At 55.7% G+C, this 22,568-nt stretch overlaps 1 protein-coding gene across 1 annotated transcript in view; it reads left to right on the top strand.

The window, feature by feature from the left end:
* SH3RF3 (SH3 domain containing ring finger 3) overlaps positions 1-22,568 on the top strand; it is a 334,282-nt gene that overhangs the window by 194,694 nt on the left and 117,020 nt on the right. The window contains exon 2 of the mRNA XM_008252855.4: positions 20,848-21,123. Coding sequence (XP_008251077.2) covers positions 20,848-21,123 — 276 coding nt within the window. The remainder of the gene's footprint in view (positions 1-20,847; positions 21,124-22,568) is intronic.

Below are 22,568 nucleotides of genomic sequence, written 5' to 3'. Positions count from 1 at the left end.
GGGGGATTGCTCGTGCACGCACGGCAGTCTTTCTAGCCTGGGGACTGGGTCTGCCCTCATTGCTCCTGGGAAGCTTCCTCTCGTCTTTCACCCTGTACATCCTCTCCAATGTCCCCCTCTCCTGGTTCAGGTTCTTTCACACGTTTCCAGGTGGACGATGTCTAAATCTGTCGTTCAGAGAGCCGCTCTAGGGATTTCTGGGGGAAGACGACTCCTGGGAAGTCAGGGCTTTTGCACTGAGCGCGAGAATCCATGAAGATCCACGCGTTGTTGATTCACTGTCTTTTAAGGGAGCGTAAGTCAGTGGCTTTACATGGATCGAAAACCAGGGCTGGAGCCAGGGCTGTTCCTGCCGGGGCTGAGTCTTCTCCAGTTGCTCCCCAATTCTGCCAGTCCTGCTGCCGTGACCTCCCCTAGACGAGGAAGCTAGGGCAGGGGGCTTGATACCTCTTCAAGGGCTGCCCTGACCTCTTCAAGGACTGCATTGGGCAGGGCTCAGCCTGAGTAGCAAGACAGGAGGGCAGAGGAGCTGGGGGAGAAGGACCGTCAGCTGGGAAGCAGGCACTGGTTCCTACACAGGCCTGCCTGGTCTACCTCCCGCCCAAATTCAGCCCACCGTCAGCTCCACCTGCATCCCATCCTTAGCCAGCATTGCACTGTTTGGAGCTCAATAAGAGAAGAAGAGACGTTACATGAACATGAATGGTTTCTGGAAGTCTCTCTGGAACACCTTTTAAGTTTAGGCCCAGGTGAACCGTAACATTCTCCAACAGGTTCTGGGATCACCAGTCATGGTGACAGTTTGACCAGCATGGAGAAAGGTGTCCTGGAAGAAGGCAGCATTCCTGGTCTTTAGAAAGCATTTAATTTCATCTGGCAAGGAAAATGGTCAAACAATCAGGAGAGCTGCCCACACAGCGAAGTCAGTGCAGCAGGTGCACGCTGCCTGTTTGCTGCCAGTGCAGGGTGGCTGAGAGAAGGTTCTGGAAAGAATCTCTTCAGCTCTGGCCTACAGAAAGAAGACTGCTTCTCTTCCACTGGGTGCACCTGCCTGTGGTGAGAATTCAAGTTCAAGGTACCCAGGCAAAACTACAAAAACAGTAAAATTCTTTTCCTTGTAGCTTTCTCTGTCTCTCTGTCACTTTTTTTGCCTTTTTGGTTTCTCATCTTGATGTTTCTCAGAATTATCCATGCCTTTTAAAAATGATTAATTAACTTATTTGAAAGGCAGAGTGACAGAGAGAGGATAGGAGGATAGGGAGAAAGAAGGGGAAGAGAGGGAGAGAGAGAGGAGGGAGAGATCTTCTGTCCGTCGGTTCATTTCCCAAATGTCCACGACAGGAGCAGGAATCAGAAGCTGAATCAGAAGTGTAGGGTAGCTGGGACTTGAACCAGGCACTCCAATACGGAAGGCAGGCATCCCAACCAGCAACTTAACCTGCTGTACCACTACACCTGCCCCTATCCAAGACTGTTGTCCTGCTGAATTTTAAAGTCATGCATGTTTTCTGTGTTACGGATTTAAGTAAATATTCCAGCTTCTTTAAAGGTTTTTTTTGGAAATGAAGATATGTGTCAGCTCTTCTGTTGTCCTATCTCTGGTGCACATAAAACCAAGCACCGGAGACTGAGTATTTGGGTGGATGGGTGCTGGACAGGTGGAAGGAGCGAGGGTTGGATGGATGCACAGTGAGTGGATGGATGAATGAGTAAGTGGAGAAGTGGGTGGACAAAGAGATATTTCAGATCTGCGCACAGAACTACAAACAGAGGCGGCGTCCTCCACACATCTCAGGAGCTGTGTGTGTTCTTGCCTGGGGCCTGTTAGGAATCAGGCTGCCTGGGAAGAGACTGCGAATTCCCCCGTGTGGGCCCGAGAGTCCCTCATCTCTGTCTCTGGCCCCTCGCCTGGCGCAGACAGTGGAATTCTCCAATACAATACGTGTGTGTTGGGTAGAGGTCCTGCCAGTGTTAGTTAGTGGTCTGAGTGCCCCCGGGGAAAGCCGGCTCTTCGGAGCAGGTGCTGCCGGTGCTGCTGACTCTGCACCGGAATCTGGAGATTGTCACAGAATCCCTCCGGCCCAGGCAGGCGCTCTGCCCGGGAAGATCAACCAAGGCGCGTTCCTCCTGTCTCCGCACGCGCACACCTGCAGCTCTGCTTTCTGGAGTGCCAGAGCGCCCAGAGCTCTCGTTCCATGGAACTGAAACCCCCCGGGCCGCCCTGTGCCGAGCAGCCAAACTCCTGTGGCCAGCAGAGGAGTTTCTCTTGTGTGATGGAGTGACAGCTGCCCAGCCAGCCTCCCTGCCTCCCTCCCCGTGTTCCCGCCCCTCCTCCCCTTCCATCAGCATCCAGGAGACACCGATGGGAGTGTGGGAGCTGGGACCACGGCCAGGTTTCCAAGTGGCGCCTGCCTGCGGCACTTTCTGCCTGACTGCGGCCTCGCTCCCTGGTCTTCACGGAGCTCATATTAAACAGTGTGAGTACTGCGGGAAGGCCGCCTTCCTTGTGGTGTTTATGCTCTGCAGTAATTTATGCTCGGGTCATGCGTGTCGGTCTCCCTTCTAAGGCAGACACTCCCTTAGGGCACACAGTTTTGTCTGTTTTGTCTCCGTAACCTATTGTCAGCTTGTAGAACCAGACCTGCCTGGTGGATGAGTCCACTGATCACAGCTCTTGAAAGTCTTCTGGGGGCCGGCGCTGTGGCATAGCGGGTAAAGCTGCCACCTGCAGTGCCGGCATCCCATGTGGGCACTGATTTGAGTCCTGGCTGCTCCACTTCCGATGCAGCTCTCTGCTATGGCCTGGGAAAGCAGTAGAAGATGGCCCAAGTCCTTGGGCCCCTGCACCCACGTGGGAGACCTGAAAAGCTCCTGGCTCCTGGCTTCTGATCGGTGCAGCTCTGGCCTTTGTGGCCATCTGGGGAGTGAACCAGTGGATGGAAGATCTCTCTCTGCCTCTCTTTCTCTTTCTGTGTACCTCTGACTTTCAAATAAATTAAAAAAAAATAAAGTCTTCTGTGCAGTTTTTGCCTGTTAACAGAGCACAGAGCAGTCCCAGTGCCCCGAGATGCTCCGCATGGGAGCAGCTGTGGCTCCTCCTGCCCCCACCCCGCCCCTCCAGCCTTCACCTCCTCCCTTGGGGACGGGCCTGCCTGTCCATGCCTAGTCCGAGACAGGACTGGTTGAGCCCAGTTGCGGTGGGTCGCAGGGCTCTGAGGCTCTCTGGGCAGAAGATGGAGTACAGGTGATGCTTGCCAGTCTTTGTGCCTTCAAGCCCAGCCTTAGGATCCAAGTGTAGACTCTGGCTAAAGTAGGCAGTCAGCAGTAGCAGAAGAGGTGCTTTTACTCGGCTCCTTGGTGTCTGAACCTGAGCAGGCCTACATGGCCTTCCCAAGGTCAGCGTAGAGGCCAGCTGGTCATCTGCCCTGTGTCTCCCTGCTGTGTCTGGCAGAGTGCTCCTCCCGATCCTGTCTGTGAACCAGGTAGGACCAGCACTGAGAACTCCACCTAGGGTACTCCTGCCTCTGCCTCCCTCTAGCCTGTAGCTGACCTCTGAGCCAGGAGCAGCTCCCTGCTGCACAGTGTGCAGGGGCCTGTTGGGCGGCCCGAGGCCCAGGTAGGACAGGAGCAGCCTGAAGAGCACCCCCTCTGCTGCCTCTGACCCTGCCACACCCCGGGCCCAGCCCCCAGTGCAGTGCGCAGCCTGCCCTGTGCTGTGTCTGCTCACCTCTCAGTGCTGGGGAGGCTGGGGCTGCCCCGGGGCGGAGCCTGCTCTAATTGCCAGGTGCACCTGCTGAGCCAGCTTTTAGAAGCAGGCCCCCCACTGGGGTCAGAATGCAGTGGTTCAGGAGCAAGGCCAGCCTCCTGCTTTTGCATGGCTTGTTAAATGTGCGCTTACAAATGCACTGTAGTGGCTTCCTTCCTGCTATTCTAAAGGGTGGGATAAACTGTTGAGAGTGAAACTTGGCAGGACACGGAGGGCAGGTGCAGGCTGCCTGGCACGCGTTCCCAGTAGTGGAAGGGAAATGCTCCCCTCTGGCCTGGTGCCTTGGAACTATGCCTGTTCTAGGAGAGACCTCGGTTCAGGCTCCGGCTCAGAGCTCAAGTTCAACATCACCCGGGTGCGGTTCTCAGCAGCCAACGCCAGGCCTGCCCCTGGGCGGGGAGTGCTGGGCCAGGTGGGGGCACTGGCCTGCCTGGTGGGGATTTCAGGTTCCGGGTCCCTGTCCATCATGTGGACACCATCACATTGCCTTGCTCTGCTGAACTGTGCAGGACACGGAATATGGCCAGCTCCATGCACTGGTGTGAGCATCAGATTCTAAGAAAGTTAAATCAGTTGGGTTTCTTGTTTTTACAAACACAAACTAAAACGAACCTCGCCTGATTGCTCATTTGCATGGACTTGAGATCAGGTTTTGCAACACATGGCATTGAGTAGGAATGGGAAGAATACAGCCTTCAGGCTCCTTCAAATAAAGCCACCTACTGTAGTCAATAAAGTTTTATTGGAACAGAGTCACATGCGATTATTTACAGATGATATATGGCTCTGTAGCTGCTACACGGGAGAGCCGTGGCCTGCAAATCCTGCAGTGTCAACTGTGGCTCATTTATAGAAAATGTTGGTGGTGACATCTGCCACAGACAATAGACACGGCTTCTGCTGGCGTTTGCATCCGATGGCAAGGCAGGCTTGGCTTGGAGGGCCTTAGAACCGGCCATTTATGGTCAAGTTCAGTCAGAGGAGCTCCCACGCAGATGGCCCCGGCCGGACCCCTTGCTGCTCAGCGTTCTGGAGTTCAGCCACGTGCGGTGTTGGTGGTTCTGCAAGGAGGAACTGTGTGTCCTCTGCTTGTAAAATATGCAGTTTTTGGCTGTGTTCTCCCTGGGCCTGTGTGATGAGGGAAGCAGCGTTTTACTGGCTGGGTGATCATGAGCAAGATGCTTGACCTCTCTGATTTGTTTTCTCATCTGTAAGTTGAGGAGAATGCCATCTTTTTTTTTAAAATATTTATGTATTTATTTGAAAGGCTGTGTTACAGAGAGGCAGAGGCAGAGAGAGAGAGAGAGAGAGAGAGAGAGAGAGAGAGGTCTTCCATCCACTGGTTCACTCTCCAAAAGGCCACAATGGCTGGAGCTGAGCCAATCAGGAGCCAGGAGCTCCTTCTGGGTCTCCCATGCAGGTGCAGGTGCCCAAGCACTTGGGCCATCTTCTACTGCTTTCCCAGGCCACAGCAGGGAGCTGGATCGGAAGTGGAGCAGCTGGGACTTGAACTGGCACCCATATGGGATGCCGGCACTGCAGGCGGCGGCTTTACCCACTATGCCACAGTGCCAGCCCTGGGGATGACATCTTGTTGTAGTAATATTAACAGTGCCTATAACAATGATATAATAATAATATTACCAGTGATAATACTTCTCTCCTCACGTTGCTTTAAAGACTAGAAGAGTTAATAATTGGATCATGGGGATGGCATTGTGGCACAGCGGGTTAAAATTGCCCCTTGTGATGCTGCTGTCTCATGTCAGAGTGCCGGTTCGAGTTCTGATCCAGCACCCTGGAAGGATGGCCCCTGGCCACAACATGGGAGACCTGGGTGGGGTTCCAGGCTCCTGGCTTAGGCCTGGTCCAGCCCTGGCCTTTGCAGCCATTTGGGAACTGAACCAACAGATGGAAGCTCTCTCTTTCTTTCTCTCTCTCTCTCTCTCTCTCTCTCTCTCTCTGTGTAACTCTTTCAAATAAATAAGTAAATCTTTTAGACAAAATTGGACTATTAGAATAATCTCTGGCAAGAGGCAAACGTGTCGAGTTTTAAAGCTGGTGCAAGTTCTTTCGAGAGTCTGGAAGGCGGCCACCACTCGGATCTCAGACAGCTGCCCCTTTAAAGCCTCTCTGGTGGTCAGGGCACCTCCCAGGGAGGGCACTGCTGTGTGTGTCTCTTTGCTGCCCGTGTGCCGAAGCCCCTGGATGGCTTTTCCCTGGAAACAAGGGCAACAGCTGACCCTGCAGGAAGGCTGCCGGGGTGCGGGCAGGCTCCCGCCCCCCACCCCAGCCTGACAGGCGTGGGGTCCACCTGCTGGGATTCCAGCAAGAGGAGACAGCGTGACACTTCCTAATGAGGCAGTCAGACCAAAGGGAAAAGAGGGGAGAGTGAGCGACGGCGAAGCCCCTGCAACCTGCGGGAACAGTGGCTGACGAGCGACCCGAGGCTGCCGGATCCATTGAACCCTCCCTCTGCTGTTCCGTGCCTCTGTGTCGCCTGCTCCGTGCAGCACTGCTGAGACAGGCGCAGAGTGGCAGAGCAGGAGACGCGAGTGTGGGGAGCCCAGGACCTCTGCTGCGTGGTCTCTGGCTCCCTTGTCTTTTTTCAGGCTGGCTTCTCTCTCTGGAAGGTTCTGTGCTTGGTCACCCGTGCGCCTTCCCAGTCTTTGTGTCCTGGCTGTGGCTCCCGCAGCGTGGCTCTCTATAGGGTGATCAAGGTGGGCCCCCTGCTTGTTCCAAACTGTTCACGCTGTTCACGTTCACGCTGTTCACGTTCACGCTGTTGGCTGATTCACCGGGATGTCTTACCACATCCTTCCACTCTTTCCTCCTCATTACAGCCCTGAGACTCCAGCCCTCAGAGGAGACGCCCCGGGGGAGTGGGGACGGCACAGCTTCTCCCTGCCGTGCACAGGCGAACACCTGTTCCCCACGTGTCTTCCAGATAGATGAGCTCTCAGGGTCTTTCAGTAGCTTTTCCTCATGCCTCGGTTTCTACATGGAAGATGCCCGATTGCATCCGTCTCATTCTGAGTCCTCACTGAGTTGTTCAGGCCCCCCATGGTTCCCCTCCCCTCTTCCCCCCAAAGCGCTGAGGCCTCTGCCCTACACTGCTGTGTCCCTGCACCTAGGAGCACAGGTGACAGCATTCCAGGACTGCAGCCCATCCCCCTCCCAACATTCGGTGTCGCCTCCCCGGCACACTCCCCAGGCACGTGCGCTGCTCTTTGCCAGTCTCTGGAGTTCACCATGGCTGCATGCGGACGCTGGGGTCAGGAGCTGGCACTGGGAATCAAACCCAGCTGCGGCAACGTGGGATCTGGGTGCTCCCTGGGCATACATTTTTGGCTTCTGTGCTTTCTACCCTGCTAATTCTGTGACCTTGAACTATGTTCTTTACCCGAGTGTGTCCTCATCTCTGAAGTGAGTACCATGACATCAACCTGTCAGGTAGGAGGCTGCCTTAGGAAGAGCCTAGAACAATGGAGAAGAGTAGAGATGAACACCTGTGCAGACTTGGGTGGAAACATCTCCAATGCTAAACAAGTGTAAGAGGCGAAGTCTCCACAGGCAGCTCACAACGAAAAGACAAATGCCTTGGGGCCTGGGTGGGTTATATGGGTGGGGCTGAGGGCAGGTGCCCCACAGCCTGAGCTGCCAGGAGCCCCCGGCAGAGTCTGGGACCCACCAGAAAAAGGTGTAGAACGAAGGACGTTCCTCTGTCTAATCTTTGAAGATCCAGGCAAGCCCAGTCAGCTCTTTAATATTTTAAGAAGTTAAAATGCATTTAATATTTTAGCAGAAATCATTTTAGGAAGATTAAAAGCATGGCCCAGAAGTTGGCCAGCTGGAGTAAAAGACACTCCCCGCCCCAGCCTGACCCAGCGGGAGCCGTTCCTTGCCAGAGAGGGCTCTTGTTGCTTGCCTGGGCGCGAGAGCAGCGGAAGGCTCCGTTTTCACATTAAGATGGGTTTGCAAAGTTTTATCCAGGTGTGACGGGCTTCGAGAAGGAATTTCTCCTAGGTGAGACAGAAACGGGGCATCGACTCACCAGCACACAGAGGCAGCCTCTGGTGTTTCTTTCTCCTAAAGAAATGCGCCTGCACACCTGACACGTGCCAGGGCTCCTTTGGACCCTGCCTCACCTGCAAGCCGCTGTGCGCTGAGCCAGTCACCCCACGGTGTGTGCGCTGAGCCGGTCACCCCACGGTGGCGGTGATGCCTGCCCGGGCACTGTTCCCACCAGCTGCAGTGTGCGTCCCGTGCGTCGACGAGGGAGCATATGTTTGTTTCTCCATGGGGAGATTGTTTGTATTAATGCTTCATTTTTGAACTTCACCTTAAGCCTGCAAAAACAACCGTGACGTCCGATTTTGTGATGATTTCTGTTACAGAGTTGGCAAAGCGTTGCGTAAGTAAATATCTGGAGTCAAAGATTTCTGTAAATCAACATGGAAGTAGAACACTCTAAGGGGGACCCTCTCCTGCCCCGGCAGCTCTGCCGGCACGTGGTGCAGGGGGGAGCGCTGCCTCGGCCCCTCCTATCCCAGCCGGGAGGTAGCCTGTACCCCACCCAGCCATGCCAGCTAAGGGGCTACAGACGCAATCGCAGCCTGTACAGAAAGTCAGCCCAGACCCCTGATATGGGCTGGGCTGTTGGGTACATGATAGGAAGCCCTGTGTTCCCAGAGGCAACTCAGGACTTGAACTTTTTGCATTTTGCTTTTACAGTTGTCCCTCCTTATCCACAGCTTCACTTTACGTGGTTTCAGTTTGAAAAATAGGAATGGCACAATCTAGAAATAAGCAGTTTATCAGTGGCAAGGTGCGTGCCCCTCTGTGCCTGGCAGTTGGACTAGTCGGAAGCTACTTCACACCGACAGGGAACCATCCTGCGGTAGGTGCTGTGGGCCAGGTGCTGTCACTTGTGATGGATACGCAGTCACTCATTCAGCATCACGGTCAAGATCACTGTGAGAGATGCTTGGGACGCCCACTGAGCAGATGAGGAAGCACACGGGGTGGCCGGGAGACGGCAGAGGTAGGATCAGAGCACAGTGTGTGTTGCATCCAGCTCCTAAAGCAGGAAGCTGCACAGTCACCCCAAAGTCTCCTGCTGGGTCTGGGGCCCTTTCTTTGCCCTTACAGTCAGATTCTTGGGGAGACTTCGGTTTGTGGGGAATATTCACAAATTCCGGGTCTTCCTCTTACCTTTTTATATGTCAAACAGTGGTTTGAAAAAGCAAGCACAGGGGGCTGGGGTTGTGTGCAGTGGGTAAAGCTGCTGCCTGTGACACCAGCATCCAATATGGGCGCCAGTTCTAGTCCCAGCTGCTCCACTTCCAATCCAGCTCTCTGCTATGGCCTGGGAAAGCAGTAGAAGATGGCCCAAGTCCTTGGGCCCCTGCACACATGTTGGAGATACGAAAGGAGTTCCAGGCTCCTGGGTTAGGTCTGCGCCAGCTATTGCAGCCATTTGAAAAGTGAACCAGCAGAAGGAAGATTTCTCTCTCCCTCTCTCTCCCCCCGCCCGTCTCTGTGTAAGTCTGCCTTTGAAATAGATAACATTTTTTAAATATTTATTTTATTTATTTGAAAGTATTACAGAAAGAGGTAGAGCCAGAGAGAGAGAGAGAGAGAGAGTGAGAGAGAGAGGTCTTCCATCTGCTGGTTCACTCCCCAAATGACAGCAATGGCCAGAGCACAACTGATCCAAAGCCAGGAGCCAGGAGCTTCTTCCAGGTCTCCCACATGGGTGCAGGGGCCCGAAGACTTGGGCCATCTTCTACTGCTTTCCCAGGCCATAGCAGAGAGCTGGATCAGAAGTGGAGCAGCCAGGACTCAAACCCACATGGAATGCCGGCACTGCAGGCCAGGGCTTTAACCTGCTGCGCCATAACGCTGGCCCCTGAAATAGATAAATTTTTAGAAATAACAAAAAGCAAATGCAGACGATGTGGTGCTTAGTTGGGGTTGAAATGCGGAGCTAGAGGGAGCCGTCTGCACCTCCTGCGGAAGGGCTGTGGCTTCCAGACTTTCGTTTCCTCCTGATCCCTCGGCCTCTGGGGGCCACTGGAGATCCCGGTCCCCAGTGGGAACCCTTGCACGAGGAGGCTCTGGCGGGTGTGCTGCCTGCAGGGACAGGAGGACTCAGCGGGAGATGGCTGGTGTCAGGCCCTGCATGCTGCCTGGGGCGGAGACCGTAGGGTTGCGGATAAGGAGCGGGGAGCCGTTGGGCTGAGACCCCTACTCCAGGTGCCCTGTGGCGGCTGGGGACTCCCTCCGGTGCCCCTGGGCTCACATCATGAGAACGTGTCTTCCCAGCGAGTTATAAAATGACGATGGTCACTGCTTTGTGAGCATAGCACGAGCGACACTTGGGCTCCCTGGAGTGTCTGGCGTGGAGGAGCAGCTGGTCAGGGTCACGGTCAAGACCGTAATGCCCAGGCTTGGAGGTCAGACTGCCTTGTTCAGTGCAGGCGAAGGTCAGGGTGAGGGTGGCCCTTGGGAAGCAAGGCTGTGGATGCCGTGAGCGGGCTATATGTTGATCTCTTGCTGATTTTCTCTCTCTCCGTGCGTTTATTGAGCCAGAGTGCGCAGATGGTGGGGCGCGTGCCTCACCTCACCCACCTAACGATCACCCCAGTGCAGCGCGAGCAGCCACACTTGAGAACTTCCCTGCTTTGTTTTGCCTTTCCTGGCCCTGTATCCAGATTCCTCGGAACATCTGTTTGCGTTAGCAGACAGTTTATGAGCGCTTTTATAGCACCTTCTTCATGAAGAGACAAAAGCCCGTTACATATCATCAGTTTTATTCCCTTGACACGGCTGGGAGACGTGCAAGGACAGCTTTGATGATCTCCAGCATGTGGGAAAGGAAGCCGCGGGAACCCAGTGCTTTTTCAGAAGGCGTATTGCAGCGCCACTGCCGCCGCCGATTCCCACATCGCCGCCGTGATGCCACGGTGCAGCTGCACGTGCCACTCGCTCCGCGTGCTCGGGGAGCGCCCCGCAGCCTCCCCCTGTCCCTGGGTGATGGACACAGTCATGCACCTGACCTCCAGCCATGGCTAACCTTGGCGTTCTGCAAAGGGCCACAGAGCAGACTTGGGCTTTGTGTCTGTTTTGTCTCTGACACAGCTGTTCCACTAGGACAGCACGGAAAGGACAGTCTGGGTCTTGATTGCCGGGGGCTGCGGGCTCCATGGACGTGGCCCAGGGCCTGGTTGCCAGCTCCCAGTCTGTGCCGGTCCTGGGCCTTTTCACCTCCCTCCTGAAAGACTTCAGAACTGTAAACTTTGGATGCGGTGGGCGGGTCGTGTTGAGAAGCAGCGTCAGAGTGCGTGTGTGGACACGTGCGTGCTGTCCGTATGCACCGTGTGCCATATGTGGGAGGCTCGGCTTGGAGGGATCCTCACGGATGACCAGACGCAGGGCCGTTCCCCCAGGGCCAGCACTCCTCCAGACACTTCTCAGTCTCCAGCTTTCATGTTCATCCAATTTATTTTGCTTGCCGCTGTGAACTGGGAGTTACAGAGCTTGCTTCATTTTCAGGTGGGCTCATGAAAAGCAGCGCAGAGAAACAGGGAGTGGCAGGCCTGTCTGGCCTGGAGGCCACCCAGGAGCACCTGCAGGTGCAGAGGTGGTGGTGAGAAGAGGCGGCAGTGAGTGAGGCAGGAGATGGGGTCCGAGGTGTCTTGACTAGCCACAGGAGGTGAGCAGCTGGTGCAATAGCATGGCTTGCTGGGCTGAAAGCTTGATTTGCTGATGTTGGAACCCTTTCAAGTTCTTGCTGGGAGCCTGTTGTCAAGACTGAACGGACGGGGGCCAGCGCTGTGGCATAGCCAGTTAAAGCCCCATCCTTACTGCCGGCATCCCATATGGATGCCAGTTCGAGTCCCGGCTGCTCCACTTCCCATCCAGTTCCTTGCTAATGCTTGTTCATCTGCCATCCAGGGGTGCTCAGGACAGTCACATTTTAACCTCAGTGAAAGGAGAGGACGCCACTCTGTGCCCGTGAGGTCCCTGTCTCACCCCCCAGGCTACCTCTTGTTGACTCTGCGCCTTGCTCGCAGTTCCTGGGTCCTCTTGCCCCTCGTAGCAGAAGGGGGACCAAGGAGCTGTGCCATACACCAGGCAAGGGCTCTGCAGATAGCTGCATTGTCCTGGAACTGAGTGCACTGCGTGTCTGGGGAGGCAGACGTGAGAGAGCTTGGTGTGGAGGGCTGAAGCATGTGTCAGAACCAGCGCTGAGCAGCACACGGGTGGCCCTGCCACCTTGTCCCCATCTCTGCAGTTGGACGTCACAAGAATCCTGAGAAACCTTGGCCAGGCACTTTCGTCTTTGCAAATCAGAACTAGGGAGGTTAGGGCTGGTGCTGTGGTGCAGTGGGCTAAGCCATGGCATCCCCTATGAACACCGGTTCGAATCCCGGCTGCTCCACTTCCTATCCATAGCTCCCTGTGATAGCATCTGGGGAAGAGGCTCCTGGCTCCTAGCTTTGGATCAGCCCAACTCTGGCCATTGAAGCCATTTGGGGAGTGAACCAGTGGATAGAAGATCTCTCTCTCTCTCTCTCTGTCTCTGCCTCTCTCTGTAACTCTGCCTCCCAAATAAATAAATAAAATATTGTTTTTAAAAATGTATTTATTTGAAAGGCAGAGTTAGAGAGAGGGAGAAGCAGAGGCAGAGAGAGACAGAATATCTTCCATCCATGGGTTCACTCCCTGAATGCCTGTTGTGCCAGGCTGAAGCCAGGAGCCAGGAGCTTCATCTGTGCCTCTTATGTGGGTGCAGGGGCTCCAGGACTTGGGCCATTTTCCACTGTATTCCCAGGTGCATTAGCAAGGAGCTGGATCAGAAGTGGAGCAGCCGGGACTCGAACCACCACCTGTATGGGATGCTGGCACTGAAGGCGGTAGCTTTACTTGCTACGCCACAACACCAGCCCCAAAGCTATGTGTTTTTTTTGTTTGTTTGTTTGTTTTTTTTTTTTTTTTTTTTTTTTTTTTTTTTTTTGACAGGCAGAGTGGACAGTGAGAGAGAGAGACAGAGAGAAAGGTCTTCCTTTTCCGTTGGTTCACTCTCCAATGGTACGCCGGCTGCACCGCGCTGATCCGATGGCAGGAGCCAGGTACTTCTCCTGGTCTCCCATGGGGTGCAGGGCCCAAGTACTTGGGCCATCTTCTACTGCTTTCCCAGGCCGCAGCAGAGAGCTGGATCAGAAGTGGATTGGGCAGGAGTCGAACCGACGCCCATCTGGGATGCCAGCACTGCAGGCGGCAGCTTCTGCACCACAGCGCTGGCCCCTACATGGCACCTCTCACCTGTGGAAATCCAGAGTGCCCTAGGCCTTCTGCGTACAGGTGCCTCCCTGCAGCCCACAGGCACTGGGTGTCTTTAAGATGAAATGTGGCCTTCCTGGGCTGCCGCTTCTCCTGACAGTGCAGAGCGGAAGGTGGCCTGCCCCTTCCCAGCGAAACACCACAGACATCAGGAAGGTAGCTGCCAAGTGCGTGGGGCAGCTGGCAAACCATGAAGACGGCCTTGGCAATGTCTGGGAAAGATGAAATGGAAAGAACAGGTGAATTTCCTTTCGGTCCTTCCTAATCTCGCTGTGGACAAGCTGCACTGCTCTCTGTCTTCACAGTAGCAGCCTCCCCCAGAGCCCCCCCATGTCTAAAGGACAAAGGGTGTGTCCCTCTTGCACTGCCCAAGGGAGGGTGTGTGAGGGCCTCTGCATAGACAGGCGTGGCTCACCCCTCTGTGGCCCACAACCCAGCCAGGGCTGGCATCTCAAGGAGCTCCGTTATTCTTGGGCCAGTGAGTGCACACGTATGGGGACGGAAGAAGCCATTAGAATACTGAGCCAAAGAAAAGAAGCCAGGACCCAGTGGGTCACTTCCAACGAGGACAAGGAAAACGGAACTTGAAATACAAGTAGCAGTAAAACTAAGATCCGAGACCCTCGCGGCTGCCCTGTGATAAGGCGATCATTTCGCAGAGATTAAATTTGTAAACCAGAAGGCCAAGCATGCTGTGTTATTCAAACCGAGGTAATGCTGAGCAATCAAGCCTCTCCAGCGCCATTGGGATCTGGAAGTAGTGCTAAAAACACTGTTTTAAAATGCCAAGAGCAGGGATGACAACGGCAGCACGGCTGCAAAGTGAATGCTGACAGTGCTGATGCGGGGCCGGAGCTGCGGCTTAGAGGGCAGAGCCGCTGCCTGTGATGCCAGCGTGCCGGCTGCTCCCTGTGCCGGCTGCTCCACTTCCAATCCAGCTCCCTGCTGGTGTGCCTGGGAAGGCAGTGGAGAATGGCCCGAGTCTTGGGCCCCTGCACCCACGTGAGAGACCCGGATGAAGTGCCTGGGGGGCCTGGCCCAGCCCTGGTTTTTGTGGCTATCTGGGGAGTGAATCAGCAGATGGGAGATCTTTCTGTCTCTCTGTATGTGTGTGTGTGTGTGTGTGTGTCTCCTTCTCTCTAACTCTGACTTCCAAAATAAATGGATAAATCATTAAAAAAAAAGAAAAGTGCTGATGGTCTCAAAAAATCCGAACTGTAGCTGAGACCCCACCCCCAGGTCTGAGTTGGTCAGGACATGGGCTGAGAACGCGGGGGCTCGGGTGCCGTGGCTTTTCTCTGCGCACGCTGCGTTCTGGGCTCTGCTCTGCAAGGTCACCCGAGGACTCGGGCTCCTCCCTCCTTTGTGCTGACGTCACCTTTGTGGGGAAGAGGCTGGCTCGTTCCCCACCAGAGCTGCCATCCAGACGTGGGAAGGTAGAAAGAATTTCCTTATAAATGTCATTGTAAAACGTCTAGATTTTGCACAAATCACTTCCACTTGCATTCCGATGATGACGTCTTGACTGCTGGCCAGGGCTGCCTGCAAGCAAGCCTGGGAAATGATGGCTTTGCTGTCAAAACTTGGAGTGTTATCACTGACGGGGTGGGGCGGGGGTGGGGGGCCTCCGCTGTCCCCGCCGCATTCACAGACCTGCCGCCCTTGTGTTATTTGCCGTTAGGGGCCAGTTCACAGTCCCTGGAACGTGCCCTGTGCACCTTGCCATGCAGACGGGTGCTGTGGCAGGCAGGTCTGCAGGTAAGAGGCCCAGAGGCACCTGTAGCTCCACGCCTTGGCTCAGCAGAGTGTCCTGTCCCTCATGGCGCGATCCCTGGGAAGTCCCCCCTACAAGCAGCCCCAGCTACTGTCAGCTGTTAGAAGACCCCCAAGCTCATCTCCTGGGGAGAATGGCAAGGCAAGTTGATCCAGCCAAAGACCCTTAACCTAGGCGCTATTCCCAGGGGCCTGATTTTGCTGCTCCGTGCATTTGTCCACTCGGATAATAATTAGGGAACGATGCTTCAGTCAGTAATGAATGTTTATGTGGGACCGGGGCTGTGGCAAAGGGAGTTTTTCAAAAGCAAAATGAAACAGTGATCCTTGACCACAGGGGTCGGTGACGAGGGTGGCAACCGTCCAAGACTAAACAGTTCTGGGCAGACGTCTTTGCAGACGGATTTTCCGCGTAAGGCTTGAGTGGCTGGGTGGGTGGGTGCAGGCTGTGTGCAGGCTTTGGTTCTGGCACAGACTCTGTTGTGATGGCTCTTGCTGGAAGGTGCGCATCCATGGGTCCCCTCCTCCATCACCTCTGGCTTTATTCGTTTATCTGTTTTAGTTTTGGGCTTGACAGAAGTGACTCCATCTTGATTCTGAGAACTTCCACATATCTCAGTCATTGATGAGCGTGTGACCTGTGGCAGGGGGTGCAGCAGCCACCCAAAGCCTGCAGAGTGGCCGTCTTGATGGGGCTGATGATGGAGGGGAGCCCTCTGTCCCCCCAGAGAACCGTGTGTCCATGCAGGAGGCTGCATTGAGCGCTTGGAGTCTAAAGGACTACGGGGTGGTGGCCCACGCCCTTCACTGCTGGGGGCTGGGAGAGTGGGATTGCCTGGGCCGCGCCCTGCACACCCACCACAGCCCCGCCTGCCGGCCAGCCCAGCATACCTTGTGGGAGCCCCTTTGTCAAGACCACCTTGCGTCTGATCCCCAGAGGCTGGAGACGTGCTGCTGTGTGTGTGTGTGTGTGTGAGAGCACTCTGTCTCCACGGGGTGGGACATTAAGCGCAGAGGAGGATTTGTGCACCACATCCGAGTAACGAGCTGTGAAATTGACATTATGAGCTGTAATTATGATGAAGGCTCGCGGGTGGCTGCTGCTAACCGTCCTTGTGGGCAGCCCAGATGTATGTCCCCTCTTTTCCTTTTATTTCTTTTTCTTAATGTCTTGAGCCCATAAACAGTGGCTACGTGGCAGGGTCTGAATAAAGTACCTCCAGAGGGGAGCTCGTGAGAAAGAGAGAGAGAGAGAGAGAGAGAGAGAGAGAGAGAGAGAGGTTGTCACAGAAAGCTCTGTGGTAGAAAGGCGATGGGAACCGAGTAACCCACCACTCGCTCACTGGGGCAGGTTGGGAGGGCGGCCCCTCAGAGGGCCCCTGGGCTACCATTGCCACGAAACCAGCAGGAACCTTTTCCCTTCCCAAACTGATTGACTGATCTCTCTCTCTCTCTCTCTCTCTCTCTCTCTCTTATTTTTTATTTGAAAGGCAGAGTTACAAAGAGAGAGAGAGAGAGTGAGTGAGGTCTTCCACCCGCTGATTCAATCCCCAGTTGGCCTCAATGGCTGGAGCTGAGCCAATCTGAAACCAGGAGCCAGGAGCTTCTTCCAGGTCTCCCATGTGGGTGCAGGGGCCCAAGCACTTGGGCCATCTTCTACTGCTTTCCCAGGCCATAGCAGAGAGCTGGATCAGAAGTGGAGCAGCCGGGACTCGAACTGGTGCCCACATGGGATGCTGGCACTGCAGGCGGCGGCTTTACCTGCTATGCCACAGCGCCGGCCACTGGCTAATCTCATAAATGGATTTGGCAGTGAGGTGCCCAGAGGTGCCATTTCTAAATAGTTCCTAACCAAGAACCAGGCTCTGGCTGTTTCTGCACCATCTCCAGTTTTCACGTTTTTTGTTCTCCGAGATGCATCTATAAAAGGTTTCCTACCGGGACCAGTGCTGGGGCATAGCAGGTAAAGCCACCGTCTGCAGTACCAGCATCCCATATGGGTGCCAGTTCGAGTCCGGTTGCTCCATTTCCAATCCAGCTCTCTGCTGTGGCCTGGGAAAGCACTGGAAGAAGACCCAAGTCCTTGGGCCCCTGCACCCACATGGGAGACCCAGAAGAAGCTGCTGGCTCCTGGCTTTGGATCGGCGCAGCTCTGGCCGTTGCGGCCAATTGGGGAGTGAACCATTGGATGGAAGACCTCTTTGTCTCTCTCCCTATCTCTGCCTCTTTGTATTTCAAATAAATAAATAATTAAAAAAAGGTTTCCTACCGCCTGGTCAGGTGCTGTGTGGGCAGTGGGGAGGGCTGGGCAGAGGGCCGTCTCTCTGTCCCCATGCCCACTGCTCCTCCCTCACCAGCAAGAGTGTGGCTGCCAGACCATAGCCGGCGCCCACGTGGCACCACTGCTTGCTCTGTGCTCCTACCTCGCGTCACCAGGTGGTCCACCCACCCGGGTCTCAGCTGCTTAAGGAGCACTGGTCAGGGAGTATCCAGTGCCCGGGCTGCCTCTGCCCTGCTTCCCCTGGGGCCTCCAGCCCGTCCTGCCCTGGCATATACCCTAGGGGACCTGCTCCTCTCCTCCTCCTGGGACTGAGCCCCCAACTCGTCTCCTGAGTCTCTGTGAGGCCCGTCGGTTCATTGGGTTGCCACATCAGGTCTTTCTTTTCTAGCTCTCCCCACTCCTTGTTCCCATCCAGGCCTAACTCAGGACTAACCCAGGTTCCTTGGAAGTAACAGCACACACAGGGCAGCCACTGGGCGGGGGCTCTCCCCAGTGCTGGACGTGACTGGTGAGAGGGGCACAGTCGTGTTCCCAGGGGCATTAGTTGAGCAGGGGCTGGGGTAGGGGGTGGTAATGGACTTGGGAGAGGTCAGCCTGCATCCTGCTGGTCCGGGATACAGAGGAGGCTGTGTGAAGCTTCAGCCCCCAGGCCCTAGCTGCACACCCTTCTGCGAATGAAGATGCTGCCGACTGTGGCTGGACAGGCCTGCTAGGGCGACCTCAGCTGCCATGCAGAAGAGTGTAGACCCCCCCCCCCCCCCGAGGGCGGCAGGGAGCCACAGGAAGCAGCAGCGAGTTGGGCGCAGTGTTGTGTGTGGGTCCCCAGCACGTGGTGGGCTGATGGGACCCACTGTAAGAGGCTGGCACTGCTTGGGGCAGGAGCAGGGGAGGGGTGGGTAGTGGTAGAGAAAGAGAGGGGGCCTGGGGTCTCTGTGGCAGCTTAGAAGTCAAGTTGGCAGGATTTGAGGAAGGATGCTGTGACCTAGGCAAAGGCGAGGGGTGGGGGTGGGGGCAGGCAGGATAACCAGAGTCTCACTCACAGCCCGCATGAGGAATAGAGCAGGTGGGGCTCAACGGTGAGCTTAGCTGGCGTGACACCAAGTCCACTGGTCAAAGGAGGGTTGAGCACGGATTGATTGGCCAGTCAGGGCACAGAGGCAGGTAGAGCTGGGGTCAGGTGGCAGAGGAAGCCTGTGGGCCACAGTACACAGGGGGGCGGGGCCGGGGGTCAAGGCAGTTGTCTGCAGCCTGTCTGGAGAGTCTGGGACAGAGTCCCTTACAGGGTGAGGAGTGCGTGCCTCCAGGACCTGGGAAGACACCTGTGTGGCCCCTGCCCTGGGACCCAGGCTGCCTGGTGGGAAATGCTGCCGTTTCTCCCACCTCTCCTGGCCACGCCAAGTCCTGGCCACTGGTGTACTTACTGCAAATGGAGCTTGCAAATGACCCCTGAGTCAGCAGATCTAGAGAAATTTCTTGTGGGGAAGCCGGAGTGGGAGCCGGCAGCCTCTTCTCGCTGGCGGAGCTTAGGGGGTGCGGGGCTTGTGTTTGAAGAGCACGGGAGAGCCTGGGGAAGGGGCGAAGCTGGGAGGCAGTGGTCAGAGCTGGCCGTTCTTACTGTCAGTGGTAGCAGGAGCCACCCAACAGCCACAGAAAGCCCCTCGTGGAACCTGGCTTTGGAGTGCCAAGCTCTGGACTCGTGACAGGCAGAGTTGTCTTGGGTGCACCCAGCAAGGCCGACTCGTTGTCCAGCCCCATGGCGAGCTCTTTTTTGCTGTCCCTTGGGAACCTCTCCACTTGTGACTGTCCAAGCGTCTCTGTGTGGTCGCCAGGGAAAAATATTCCTATCACAAAAACAGATGTTACGTGTAGCTTTGAAACGAATGGTAGGCTGGCTTCAGACACAGCGAGAAAGCCACTCTGTCTCCTGTCTCTCCACCTGTTGACACTCTGGGCCAGGTAGTTCTCTGTTGCTGGGAGTGACCGGTGCCTTGTAGAATGATTGACAGCGACCCTGGCCTGTGCCTCCCACCTCCCAGTTGTGAAGACCTAAAATGTCTTCGGGTGAAATTGCCCCTGACTGTGAATCCCTGGGCTGGGGGCTGTCTGGCCTGCGCAGCAGGGGGTTCTAGCAGTGGCCTGCAGCCAGAGGTCTTTTCCAACCCTCTCTGAGCACAGCCCTTGGCTTGCAAATGACCCTTTTGCCTCCCCTCTCAGAAACCGGGAACCTGTTACGACCTATTGTGCTTTACACAGCAAAGATATCCAGAATGACTATTATTGGAAGCAAATTGGGTGGTTTTTTTTCCGCTCTCCGATTTTGCAATGGAAACTTCTCTGGCACTGCTATTTAATTGGTTAGTGGTGGCTGTTTGTCAGTTTGCCAGCAGGTCTCTCTTAACTGCTGTCGCTTGACACTGCTGAAACATAAGTGCAGAATGATTGAGTTGCCAACATGCCATTAAGTCCTCTGCAAAGAGTTTGCGATGCACTACAGCTTCGGGCTTTTGTGCTTCTATTGATTGATGCGGATACTAAAGAAATCCTTAGCCTGGGCAGTGCGGGTGGCAAAGCGCAGCTTCTGGTAGGAAAATTGGTGGGTATTGACCCAAGGACAATGCAGCAGCTTTTCTTTGGCTTTCCCCTAGCTCAGAAGGGACCGTCAGCGCGCTTGCTTAGTTAGCAGGTGTTGCCACAGTGCAAAAAGAACAGACCCTTGCAGCCAACCAGCCTTTATGCAAAAGGCCAATTAGAGGAGGCCTGGGAAGTGGGCGCTGACGTTGCATCAGGTCTCAGGACTGCTTGGCAGCCTCTGCATTTCTGAAGAGTAGAACATTGCCAAGAAATCTGCCTGGGGTTCGGAGCAGGCGCTTGTTGGAGGCCCAAGGTGGCTGATCGCTTTGGCGTGGCCAGGCCAACCTGACATGACAACATGACCCCAATGTTAAGAGGATATGCTGTTATGCCCTTGAAGTTGTACTTCCAGACCAAACTGCTGTCACAGCAGAAAACTGTATGTTGTGGCTTGGTTGGAGGGGTTGGGGGGGCAAGTCTGTGACCAGGGGCAGAGGGCCTGTTCCTCCACCAAGCTGTCCTTCATCTGGACATAGGGTGCTTGTACCAGGTGCGTGGAGTGGGCAGCCCTGCACCGCCGATGCCCTGTGGATCTCCCCTGCCTGACTTGAGACCCTACGTGAGCATGTCCCGAGTTGCTGTGAGGGGCAGTTGATGGGGTCTTTACCCCATCCTGTTCAGATAAAATCACCCGCAACCTGGGAGACTTTTAGACTCAAAACACTCAGATCCTGCCCCCAGTGGAAAGTGATTCAGTTCAGAGCAGCAGGTAAGAACATTCCGGAGCCCAGACGACCTGAGTTTAGATTTCACCTGCTGCTGGAAGGTGTGCACTTGGACGGGTCCCCTCCTCTCTTGGTGCCTCCGTTCCCTCTGTAAAGCAGGATACGTTCGAGCCGCCTTCAGCCGGGTGAGTGGGTTGTGTGGCCTGTGCCTGAGCTTGTGTGTGCTGTTTGGGGGAATGACTTTGATGGGGACGGCCTTATTGCAGTGGGGCCCCAGAGCTTGCCGCCTGCTCCCTCTCAACAAACAGAGAACTCTGCTGGGGCTCCCCTGGGCCCGTGGGAAGGGTCACACCCAGTAACCTGCGGTTGTATTCTGCTTCCAGAATCTCTCCCAGCCTCCCTACGGCAAAGCCCTCTACAGCTACGAGGGGAAGGAACCCGGGGACCTCAAGTTCAACAAGGGGGACCTCATCGTCCTGCGGCACAAGGTGGATGAGCACTGGTACCACGGCGAGCTGCGTGGCGCCCAGGGCTTCCTCCCAGCCAGCTACGTCCAGTGCGTCCGGCCCTTGCCGCAGGCCCCACCGCAGGGCAAGGCACTTTATGATTTCGAGATGAAGGACAGAGATCAAGACAAGGACTGCCTGGCCTTTACCAAGGTAAGGAGGGCCCTGTGTCTGTGCTCAGCTCCTCCTGCAGCCGGGGAGCCCTCGCCGCCCCGGCTTTGAATCCCAGCTCCTCCGTTAGGCGCTGGCTCCCATCCTGCACCTCCATGCACAGGGACAATGGTTGCATCTACGTCAAGGGTTTTGGTGAATGACAAGAGCTGACGCATGAGCCTGAGGTTGCACGAGCCCCCATGAGCATCAGTCTTGGACCCTTCTGGAGTGCATGGGTCATGGTTTTAAACATTGACTCCAGTGGAAGGGAAGAAAGTATTTCCTTGGGCTCCAAGCTGCTGCAAAGACCCTGGTAGCCAGGCCCCCAATCAGCTCCTCCCACCCTGGTCCCCAGGGCAGCAGTGGCAGCACAGAGCAGGGTGAGCCAGGGAGGCAGAGCACGGGGACCGTTTGAGGGGGTCGGGCAGGATGAGTTGGTGAACAAAGTGGTGTTTGCCAGTGGAGTTATCTGGCAGTGCCGAGTTGGGTGTTGTGAGCCTGGTTTCCAGCTGCCCAGGACTTCCCATAATTCTGTGCTGGGGCACTGTATCTTCACAGCTCTCTAAGCTTCCGGGGGGGCAGGAGTTGGAGCCTTGTCTCCTGCATGTGGGACTTCACCTTGCGGTGCTGGGTCCTCTCCCTCCCTGCCTTCTGCCTTCCGTCTCCAGTCTTGCTGTCTGCCATCCCTCTCTGCCCACCCCGCCCCAGTGGTAAATTCTATCTCAAGTCCCCGGCTTTAAAGCCGGCCTCCTTCCAGCTCCCTGCCTCCCGGCTCAATCTGCTGGTGCAGAAGCCGACTGTGGCACCAGCTCTCCGGGGGCTGCAGGAGGACCTGCTCCCCATCTGAGCAAAATTGGCCTGTCCTCCGTGCCTGCGTGGGGCTGCTATTTACGTCTTGTTCCATTGTTCCGCCTGACAGTGAATAATCTATTTTTCATTCAGAGATTCAATGCTTCCCTCCTTCCTTTCATCAAGGTGTTCTGCAGCTAATTCCTGTTGTCACCCACTGGTTCAGTCTCCCCCTCTTCCCCGAGCTGAGCTGAGCAGCCCGGGCCTCCCCCACCTCTCTTCTTCCCCTTCCCCCGCTCCCCACCCCTCGTCTCCCTCTCCCCACACATCAGTCTCTCACCACCCTCTTCCCCCTCCCCCCACTCACCATTCCCCTTCTCCCCCCCCACCTCCCTCTCGCCCCTGGAGCACAATGTTTCTGGCAGACAGAATCCTGTCTTCTGTGCCCAGTGGACTCCGGAGCACCTGCCCCGAAGAGGACTCTCCAGGAAGCACTGCTGCTCCGCGTGGTCCCTTGTGACCAAGGGCAGAGGTGCCCGGCCTCGCAGCGTCCTGTCCAGGCTGGGTCCTATGGAGACAGCTCCCGAAACAGCCCCAGGCTGCTCCAGCCTCTGCCTGTTCCCGTGACTCTGCCCTCCTCCTGGGCTTCAAAGGAG

This window comes from Oryctolagus cuniculus, chromosome 2 (genome assembly GCF_964237555.1).
Source record: "Oryctolagus cuniculus chromosome 2, mOryCun1.1, whole genome shotgun sequence".
Taxonomy (NCBI): domain Eukaryota; kingdom Metazoa; phylum Chordata; class Mammalia; order Lagomorpha; family Leporidae; genus Oryctolagus; species Oryctolagus cuniculus.
Note: the sequence above shows the minus strand (reverse complement) of the source record. Positions and strands in the feature narration are given on the sequence as shown.